Source organism: Protomyctophum parallelum (assembly GCF_964188405.1).
Source record: "Protomyctophum parallelum genome assembly, chromosome: 21".
Classification (NCBI taxonomy): Eukaryota; Metazoa; Chordata; class Actinopteri; order Myctophiformes; family Myctophidae; genus Protomyctophum; species Protomyctophum parallelum.
Window position 1 is genome coordinate 33,663,996 of NC_139713.1, and position 11,205 is coordinate 33,675,200.

Sequence of the window (11,205 nt, forward strand, 5' to 3'; positions counted from 1 at the left end):
GTGAGCTTGTAGATCTGCTATTGTCAATCCCGGCAAAAACACCCTCTTCTGTTCTTGAGAGATTAAGTAGTAGGCTACAAATTGCAACTGAGCAACTTTCACTAGTAGTTGAGTAATATTTGACACAGGGTATTTATACTTAACCTTTTGAGCTTGTAGTTTGGCCATTTTCACAATATTTATCTAAATGTAATGCCTACAATTCCATGTGCTTGTCAGGGTGGGGGGTCCAGTTCAAATATGATTATTTTGGGTGGGCCTGAAAAGGTTGTGAACCCTATTGCACCATAGACTAGGGTATGCACGTGACGTGACATCATCATACACGGAAATTATCCGGGAATGCCTACAGTGTCAACACAGCGACGTTCTACCCATACATCCAAACAGAAATGTCTGATTGCATTAAACGTTAAAAGTTAAACGTAGTTACTCACTTTGACACTCGATTTGCCACTGACTTTAAGCATGCACATACCCTCAAGTGTCTAGTCTATAGCATCCAAGTTGCCTGCTAGGGTATAAACAAGAAGTTGAAGGGTAAATTAACTGGGGTTTTAGTACTCTGTCTTATTTATTCATGCATTTATTCATGCATGAATGCATGAATATTCATCAACAACACATAATACACAAGTCGGTCCTGACATATTTGACATATTTATTGTAAAACGGGGGGAAACTCATTCACCATTAATTACCACAAAGAGTAAACATGAATGCTGTAAATTCAGATATGCCAAATTACAAACTCACACTTTTTCATTTGAAACAGGGCTGGGCAATATTATAGACATCTAATATGACGATATAAAATATAGCTAAGTATGCTTGTAGGTCGGCTATTTTCACTATTTTAGAAATTATTTTGAAGTTATAAAATAAGGCTTACATTTATGCTATATCGTGATAATATGATATGGTCTCTGTCGGATGGAAACCTCATGTCCAAAATGGTTACTTATAGCACAGGTAGCAGATCGACAAGCTCTAAACACATTGCGGTGTTTCAAGCATTGCTACTTTTGATGCTTTTGTGTGATGCTGTATAGTATGATCTAGTAGGGCGTTAATTTACAAAAGAAACACAGAACGTTAGAATGAGATCAGATGGAGATGAGAGGTTTTTGCTCCGACAGCAACGATACGCAAAATCCCCAAAGAGTCTTATAATGATGATAATCAAATCAACATCGATATATTGCCCAGCACAATTCTAAATGTGTAACCTTACACCATATCAATAGCACAGTGAATAAACACAAGGGGGGGGGGGGGCAGGGAACGCTGTAATGCACACATAGTCTAAAAAACTAACATTGTCAATTTGTCATTCCGAAAACACGTAGTGATCATTAGTGCTTGCCGTCGACTCCATCACGGAACCCAGGTGTGTTGGGATGAGTCTCGATAGACAGGCTGCATTTGAGGACAGCTCAGCAGCCATGCCCTGATTTATGTGCAAGTTCTCCAAATCCGAATGGGCACATGGGGAGGAGGGATCCCTACCATCCGTTGTGAACGCACTGTTGAGGAGGCTTGGGCTAAGCCTGCTACTCATGCACCTATCATCCTGTGGGCTATAGTCTTGTGGGCTATCGGCCTGCAGGCTATAGTCTTGTGGACTATCGTCCTGTGGGCTATCAGGTCTGTTTTTCTGCCACTGCCCGGACTGATGGGTCCAGTCTCGCATGTCAATCACCTGCGCCGACAGGGGGCTGGGGGATGACTCCGCGGCCCGCTGCTGGTGCCACCCATCGGAGGCGTGTCCCAGGGCGTGGTACTCGGGGTCTATGGCCTCTACCTTGATGTTGGCCTTGGCCTTGAGCCGCAATTTGTGCGGCAAGGCAGCCACCACTGAGGTGGCGTCCGTCGCCTTGAGTGCTGAGACAATGACGCTTCTCTGGTCAGAGGAGGCGAGGTCTGAAGAGGAGGTGAAAGGCAGCAGTGGGGCGGGGGGACCCTTGGGGACCCGCTGCTCGTCCTCTCCATCGGATGACTTGCTCAAGGCCCCGTCGTCAGATGTTCCAGGAGAGTCGCCAGAAGACTCTGCGGCCCGTGGGAACGGATCGGTCAGGGGGCCGGCGGCATAGCTGGGATACATCTGGTACGGGCTGGCCCCCCTCTCCGCCACGTAGCCGCCTCTCTCGGCTGGCTCTCGTTTGATGGTGTCTCTGTCTTGAGACGCCATCACGCCGTGAGGCAAGTGCCTGATGACCGACACGCAGCTCCCAGCCACGCGCAGGGGCTCCAAGTCGCCCGCGCCGGGCGACACATAGTCGCGGTACAGGGTGGCGGTAGCATGGGATAACTTCTGCACCTCCTGAGCATATGCTGCCGAGCTCACCAGACCGAACCTAAGATAAGATAAGATATGACATCAATTTATCCATACTGTACTGAATTTGACTGAATATTTTATTAGACAGAAATGCAAAACAGTATAAGTAGGGTCCTATATCTAGCCGAGACTAGCAGACCTCTACGCAATGTGAGCATCAGCTGTTCTCGGCAACAGGTTTAGGGACTCTATATGAAGTTAACATTGGTTTGTTAAGTTTTGTGTGACTCTGTAGTTAATATGATCAAGTAGGCCATTAATATGGGCATAATATGGAGACAAGAGGTTTCTGCCTCACAGCAACGTTACTACAAGTCACTCTGAATAACAGTGGTCCACTGAATACCTACAATGTAAATGGTAAAACCTTTCCCCACAATACAATCCTTTACAACACAAACCTCAACTTGAGCGCCAGGAGCTCGGCCTTGAGCGTGGCGTTCTCCTGTCCGAGGGCCATTAGCTTGTTCTCCAGGACCATGTCGTTGACACGCCTCTTCTCCCGCGAGCGCTTGGCCGCCTCATTGTTCTTGCGCCGGCGCTCCCAGTACTGCGGGTCTTTCTTCTCCTCTGGGATGAACTCACGTTTGCGCCGACACGGCATCCGGGCTTTCAGCGGCATGGAGGAGGACTTGTTGAGGCCAGTCAGGTCCCTGTGGGAGCAGAGGGGGAATATGAACGCATTAAGACCTGAGGCCAATTCTAAAAAACTTCTAAACTGTCAAAATTGTAAAAACCATCTTTGAAAATAGCAAGAACAAGATCACAAAAGCTTGTAGAACTGCTATAGTGAACTTGTAGATCTGAAATTCTTTGCTATTTTTCGGACCTTGTTGAATCTCGACCCCGTTTCATATTACAAAAGAATAATAATGGACCTTGATGAGATGAAAACCACTATTCTATACTAACCTTGTGCTGGAGCTCTGGTAAGCATCCTGTTCAGCGTACGTTCCACTGGAGTCCAGTTCTCTCTTAATGGTCTGCATGTTAGTCTGTCGCTATATGCTCATGAGTTTTTAGGCATGTCGGTGTTGTTATAAAAGCATGTGAATGACGTAGGATGGTATCGGGCAGTGTTCATGTCCAGTCCAGCGTAGATCTGTGAAAGTAAGGAAAGTCCATGACGTTGCAACATTAGCCACTTAGTTGAGGGGTCCCCCAGGGAGCTACACTAGGTCTGTACCTTTTTTTCCCTGTGGACACCAAATCCTTTTTCTTAAAATAGCCCATTTACAAGTTCACAACTAAGCCTGTAGATGGGATATTTTCCCCCTGAAATGTCCCTATATGTGGCACATTCTGTCCCACAATCCGTGTAACGGACCCAGAATGGAAAGGCCTTTACTTTGAAAGGCTATGTGGGAAGCTTGCTCACTCACCAGAGTCATACTGACTGATAGAGACAGACCAGCATTTTTGTTCTTGCTTAAAGTCGCTCTGGATTAAGAGCGTCTGCTAAATGCCTAAATTGTAAATTGTAAAATTGCCCCTTTGTGCCACGCAGTAACTTTGTATACTGGTATCCGCTATTTCACATTGAGAAAAATATTGAAAATGTTTGGACAATTATATAATATATTAATCATATAATATATATTATATAATAATATATATATTAATATATTATTTATTATTATTATTTATTTATTTTTCTGGGGGTCCCTGGAACAAAAATGTGGTGGTCCTTCCTTGACATGAAAAAGTTTAGTATCTGCATGTTTTAACACCACAAATCTTGAATCGGGCGGGGGTACCTACTGTAGCCTACTGTATCCGTGTGCACTGTAGCAAGGGAAACAAAGAAATAAGGCCAAAGCAGTCATCCCAAACCACGTGACTGAAATGCTATAACACAAACTAATTAAGGTGGTTGCACACTGGACGCGTTTTTCGGAAAAACCAGTGGAGAAAAGCCGCTAGAAATCCGAAAAACGCGCTCGGGGTGTGGGGACCGCCTCGAAATAAAATACAATAAAAATCCCCCTGTTCCACCTCACCGTACGACCGTGTCGTCCAGTTGGGGGTCAGAGGCGGGGGGTGATAATGCCGTACCGTGCGCGCGGGTCTCAGTCTATATCACGCACAGTGTGCGTGCAGAACACGGAATGTTCAGGCGGCGTCATGTCCCATTGCCCCAGATATCCTTCTTTGTGTCACAGTCACAGGGATTACAGAACGAGCTCAGTCAGCTCACAGTGCAGCGGCCAGCACATTCTGCCATTATGCAATGCATTCCCATTAGCCTCGTCTACAGGCATGCTTTAGCGAGGAAACATGTTTAAGAATAAAACAATATGCGAATGATAAAAATCCAAGAATAACACGTCTTGCTTGACACATAGTGCGGCATGTGGCTACGACGAGGTTATGCAATGAATGGGGTTAAAGAAAGCAATGGTTTAGGCCTACGCCTTTTTGAAGTGCCTAAATAACATAGAAATAATGATAATACGGCAAATTATTGACTTGTTTTATTTTGTTTGGTTCCGGGCGCTGGGACATGTACAGGAACGCCATGGCACGTTTCCATCCTCAATAGTGTGCGTTCTGCGCGTTCCAGCCTCTCCTCTCCTCATAGTCTCTCCTCTCCTCTCCCCGCCCCGTGTCTATAGTGTGGAACAAAGCGGGACCACTCTAAACGCTATATATCCATAATATATAGCCGGTAATCCCGGTTATGGACGTGTACATAAAAAAAATAACAATATCAAAATCCATAAAAGTCCGATTTTCCAGAATGTTACTGCCTAAACGGCAAAAGATGTTTTGAAGAACCCATACATACTGGTCTGTAACTCTGAGAGTGTAGCCTACAACAACAAGCAATGTGTACACTCTGAGATAGTTACATTCATATTACAGTGTAGATTTGGTATAGGCCTACATCACCATTACGCGTCAGAAATGTGTGTATTATTTTGTCCCCTACCGGTTGAACGATGTGTGCGCCAACACGCCGGCCTGGTGGCATGTCCTCCCCGGCGACAGTAGCACTGTGTCCCCCTAGCTGCTGCTGCTTCTTCTGCGTAGAGGAACACGCTGGAGCATTGCGTGAAGAAGAACAGTCGGGACTCAGGAGTGTGTCACATTATCATACATTGTTCTGTGTTGTAACGTCGCCTTTTCCCCCGTAACACACTGACTGACTGAATGAGTGAGTGACTGGCTGACTGCTTTTAGGATCTGTGTTAGTAGGTCAGTGGAAAAACGCGTCTTGAGTGACGGGACCACGGGGCCAATGGGGAAACAGCGTGACCCTTGGATACAGCCAATGGCTGTGCCTCCAACTATATAACTCCATGAACGATATGAATGTAATGTAATAATGGGCCTGGCTACTATGGCGAGATCATCCAGGATTCGTCACCACTCACCAGTGGTGGAAACTGGAAAGTGTACCAAGTAGGCTACATAACTTTACTGAAGTAGGCCTACTGTAGGTCTACTAGCACTAGTAACTAGAGACTAGAGTATAGGCCTACTCTACTCTGTAGGACGCGTAGGCCTAGTACTGTAGAGTAGCCCAACTAGGCGCTTTAAAAAATGAAAAGTCATATAATAGTCATATAATAATAATAATAGGCTTAATAGCAGTCTTTGATTGGCCAATGCATTAATTTTTACAAACTGAAATAGTAAGCCTAGGCTATTACAGTTTGAATACCAAACGAGTCGCCCGGCCTATGATACTACAGGTTATCCGGAGAACTTGCCGTGGCGAAAAGTGGAGACTAGAGCACTCACCGCAAATTTAAAAAAAGTGAAGACTCGGAACTGTGGACAGCTCGTCGGGACGGGTCGCCGGGATCTGTGGACAACTCACCGGACAGCTCGCCGTGGCGATGAGATTTACCGACCACATATGAGAGTATGACTTTCGGGGGCCTTCGCGGCGACATGGCCGGCGAGATCTCTGCATTTTTCGCGGCGAGTCGGAGAACTGGCGAGTTCTCCGGTATTCCTTTACAGACGCATTAGGCCTACTTTAAAAAAAAAACACACAATTTCTTAATGTTTCTAATAAATTAAATTAATGCACAGACTGTAGGCGTAGTTTGTTTAGACTTCAATTTCTAAATATCTACCCTGCACCTGACAAAAAAATACTTTTTAATACGAAGCAATAACTTCTGCTCTGTTCCTCCTGAGATTGATTTGAGGCAAAAATTACATCATTACTTGATACAGAAATTAATGTCAGTGATGGGAAGTTACTAGCCTAATTTATTCAAGTGCCATATACTCTGGTGTAGACTATAGGCTACTTAAGTAGCCTATACAATGAATGTTTACATTTTGAAATGTGTAGGTCATTTTCGGAGGGGGGGGGGGGATAGTGCTTTTACATTGGTACTGTACATATATTTTGATGTCAATACTCAATATGCCATTGAATAATCTGTTTTGAGAGATTATGTCACTGCTAATTGTCAATTGTTCAGAGTTGTGCTGTAACGTATAAGCGCCAATAGAGGGTGTTGTTGACCAGATAAAACATTCCAGAGTTTTGCAAGCGCTGTCATAATGAAAAATGCCAGGCGTTAGGCATTATGGACAACTTAATAATGTATCGAGGCAAATGTCTTTATTTTCGTTGAAGATAAATGGTGAAATTATCACTTCTTAAGCACTGAAATCAATGCCTCACACAAGAGCTTTGATATAGGTTCACACGTCACAAACAAATAAAACAAATACCGTAGACATTATTGTAGCACATGCAAAGACTTTGTTGAACAATAGGATACTGTGAATTGACTCCTTAAATCACTTTCTATAACCATTTATAATATGTTCATTTTATAGAATTGGTCCAACTTCCATACATTGTGGCTGTGCCGCCCATCCATCGCGGAGTTATTTTTTACTGCTGTTTATTAACACCATGCTGAAAACACTGTGCTGTAAAACACCGTAGAACTGCCTTCCAAAACAAGACAACAAACAAAACATTAACTTGACGTTCATACATTCATAATAATAATACATGACGTTCACAATAAGGCTTACAAACAAACAATACTGACCACTTTGCCTGCTTGCACATGAGGGGGGGGGGGGGGGGGGGGGGGCTTAATTGGAACCTTCAGTCTTTCTTGAAAAACCTTGTTTGTTTTCTCTTCTTTTCTCTATTTAACTTTACTTCATTTATTGTACTTAACTTAACTTTCTTCTGCTTTACATTTTATAGTTCACTTTACTTCATTCACTTTAATTACTTCTTCTTGTCTACTTTGCTTTCTTCCTTCCAACTGCTTTCTTCCTTCTGCACAGAGCTCTCTCTCTCTCTCTCTCTCAGTGGTCTGCACAGTGCACTCTCCTTGTAATGAGACTTCTGCCCTCTCTCACTCACAACAGGTGTAACCAACCAACGTTTAATTACCAGAAGCACAGATGCAACAAAGACACATAATTGAGAACCCTCCACACATAGAACACACAGAGCCCCCCAAAAGGACAAATACAGAAACATGAAAACCTTGACATGGCTGCAGTAACAGTGGCTATTTTCAGTCTTTGTTTTATTCATTTTTGTAAAATAGAAGTAGTAGAAGTATAGTTTGTAGTAGAAGTGATAAAAATGCATATTTACTGACCCATAAAATGATCGATTTTGCCTAAAGGTGGTGCTAGAGTAAAGGCCATGCCACCATGGGGTCACCTAAACAGACATGTATGGCTATGCAGTATGATAGTGAAACTGTAACTGCACATTTTCAAATAGATGTTATTTTTTAAAAGGTTGACACATAAAAATAAAAAAAACGCACCCGTGTGAAGTGATGGGCAATTGTGGTCCCTTATTGGCCAAGGGTTCCCACCGACATACATGTCGATTTGCTCAGACACAGTAAATTCTCCATTCATTGTCAATGGCATTTTCAATGATGTTCAGACAACACGTGCTATATAGGAGGGGCTAGCAACCCTCAGAAATCTACTTTGGTGATGTATAAGTATTTTGAATACAGGCCCTTTTTGGCCTATAACCTACAGTATTTTTATGTTGCTGTTTTGCTGCTTTTTCTTAGGTATAAAAAGCAAAACTAATCTGACTACTTGTCCCACCACCACTGCCACTGGTTAATAGAAAACTGTTGCTATGAGTAACAAATTACAAAGTAAATATAGTGCAGTGGTCATCGGTCTGTACTCAGACGCCAGACTATGACATCAGTCATCTTGTACCAACTTGGGAGAGCTGGGGGATCTCCATATATGGGCATAAAGTGGACACACACACACACACACACACACACACACACACACACACACACACACACACACACACACACACACACACACACACACACACACACACATGCAGATAAACAGATTCCTGGATTTATGGATGGAAAGAACACAGTCACTCATGAGAAATCATATGGGGTGCACTTGAAAGGTTTTACCCACTATAACACAATGACACAATACCACTATAACAGATAATAAAATAACTGGGCACTGTCCACCATCCTTTCAGATGGGGGTCCGTCCGTGACATGAAAAAGCATGAGACCCACAGCTTTACATCAAGTCATCTTTTTTTTCCCTTTTTTTTTTACAGCTAGTAAAATGTCCATGTAGTTTCCCAGGGCTCCCACTGTTTACCTAATACTCTCAATGACTAACCTTTATGAGCGAATGACAAAACATCAAACCATCACCAGGATGTTTAACATTCTCATCTTTAAGAGTCACTGCACATAAAGCTGACATCTTTTAAATTAAAGTTTATATGCGAATATCAACAACAGAATTTAGACATTACATGAAAATTGCGCGCGCACACACACGCGCGTGCATGCCTGTGCGTGTGTGTGAGCGACTCCCCCCACACATATCTTGAGAACCATCTGACCAATCTACTTCACTCCTGGGCCTGTGTATCGCAGAGAACCCCGAGAGTGTGTTGTGTTAAGTGGGAATTTGGTCAATTCATCATATATCCCCTTAGGCTAGCGGTAAGGCGCATACCACATACCACGCTCTAATGCAGCCTGGCAGCAAGCCGCAGGTTCTTTGCTGCATGTAACCCCCTGCTCTCCTCTGTGTCAGTCAGCCGCTGATGTGGAGCTTCTTTTCCATCCACCAGTTGTCTAAAAAGCCGGAATGACGTCGGGCGTCAGCTTCCTCTGTCCGAGGCTGTGCGCGAAGGTGTGTCTGCGTGTCTGTCTGCCTATCTCCCACAGTCCCTGTTATGCCCATGCAACAAGAAGAAGAAGAAGAAGAAGGAAAGGTAGAATAACAACAAGGGACCATATAGGCCTTTCGGGCTTGGTCCCTTACAAAATACAAAATATATAGGAAAGATGATAAACACATCACAACAACTTAAAAAGATCATCAATGTTGTCTTTATTTGGACTTTATTCAATACTCAACGGTAGAACACAATATTATGGTTAGCATATTATTATGACTGCTTACAAAAAGCACAAGAACATTGTACCAGTAATATCACCAGGCTTAATAATAATATTTAGCACATGAACATAACAACAACAACAACAAAGTGTCCATATATAAATTACAAAATGGTACAACAATGGTATCCAAAGTAATAGTTTTAAAACCAGTCTAAACTATTGGAGGAGACATAGGTCCTTTCTCTGAACATTCTATGGTATGTACTAGGCAGTGTTGGGCGAGTTACTCAGGGAGAGAAATATGTTACTTAGTTATTTATTACTTAAACCCTATATGGTTAAATGGAGTCCAACAGGGCTCTAGCCTCTATACTAGTGTGTTTTCTGTTATTCTGGGAAGAGCATTTGCAGAAAATAGCCGTTCGACCAGCTCACAAAGCTTGTTTTCTGCAAAAGCTTTCCCCACAATATACGGATGCTGGGGTTTAAGAGGTTAAAAACATCAGCGATTCTCAACCTGTGGTCCGTGGCCCATCGGTGGGCTGTGTGAGGACAAAACACTCAGATTTTAATATTTAATAAAACATTAAGATATTAAATCATATATATGTGTAAAGAAAAAAAGGGCTATAGTTCCATCGATCCAAACCCAAACACAAATTAAACATTCATGCGGCCCACACATCTGATCATTTAACACTGGTTGGGCTGCGGGACACTTTCAAGGTTTTCAAATGGGTCCCTGATTAAATTATAAAAGGTTTAGTATCACTGCATTGCATCACTTGTTATCAAGAGTAACTCGTTACAATACAAGATCTGTTTTACTATACTTTTGCTACCCAACTCTCCCTTCATAATTGTGTCATAATAATTTTGCAAGAGGCCGCGTGTTTTCAAAGAAGAGATATCAAAGGCAGCATTGCGTCATATCACAACGTGTTGATATTATTACCATATTGCCAAGTGTGATAAATGACACTAGTGGTCCACAACTAGTTTTGTCGTACCCCATCACTCACGTGTTCTGATGATTCTGTTAAATGAGTTCCATCAACTGTCTTAGTTTAGTACAGGGGGTCCCCACATGATTTTGAATGCCAAAAAAGAGAAATAAAAAAAATAAAAAATACTATTAATTACTGCATGAAAAACTGGACAACCATTGGCCAAATTGTCAAATAATATAAAAAAGAGGCAAACATTGTGAATTGTGAACTTGTCCCCAGTTCAAATATGATTATTGTGGGGGGTCGCAGCCTGAAAAGGTTTAGTTTAGTACTGTACACTGGCTGCTATCTTGTCAAATGTCAATCATAGTTTCAGTCAAAACTATCCAGGGAGAGACGTTTGAACCAGTTATCCATGTTCGCTTGCATTAGTTTATTTGGCTGCAGATTTGACCTTCATGGGTTTATTGGTTTTAACATGCGTCAAGTCAGCGGTTCGCAAACCCTTTTCGTGTTAACGACCCCCGAGATTATATATGTA

General features: G+C 42.8%; 1 protein-coding gene across 2 annotated transcripts; it reads right to left on the reverse strand.

The window, feature by feature from the left end:
* Positions 1–680: 680 nt before the first annotated feature.
* nfil3 (nuclear factor, interleukin 3 regulated) lies at positions 681–5,488 on the reverse strand. Of its 2 annotated transcripts, XM_083794323.1 has the most exons (5): positions 5,274–5,488; positions 4,811–4,950; positions 3,254–3,443; positions 2,743–2,994; positions 681–2,357 (listed from the first exon to the last, which is right to left on the reverse strand). In XM_083794323.1, exons 3-5 carry the CDS (start codon positions 3,328–3,330, stop codon positions 1,331–1,333), a joined length of 1,356 nt encoding a protein of 451 aa, XP_083650449.1. In that variant the 5' UTR covers positions 3,331–3,443; positions 4,811–4,950; positions 5,274–5,488; the 3' UTR covers positions 681–1,330. The 2 variants fall into 2 exon arrangements, with proteins under 2 accessions (XP_083650449.1, XP_083650450.1); XM_083794324.1 differs by lacking the exons at positions 4,811–4,950; positions 5,274–5,488 and having other exon boundaries at positions 3,254–3,496.
* Between the last annotated feature and the right edge of the window lie 5,717 nt (positions 5,489–11,205).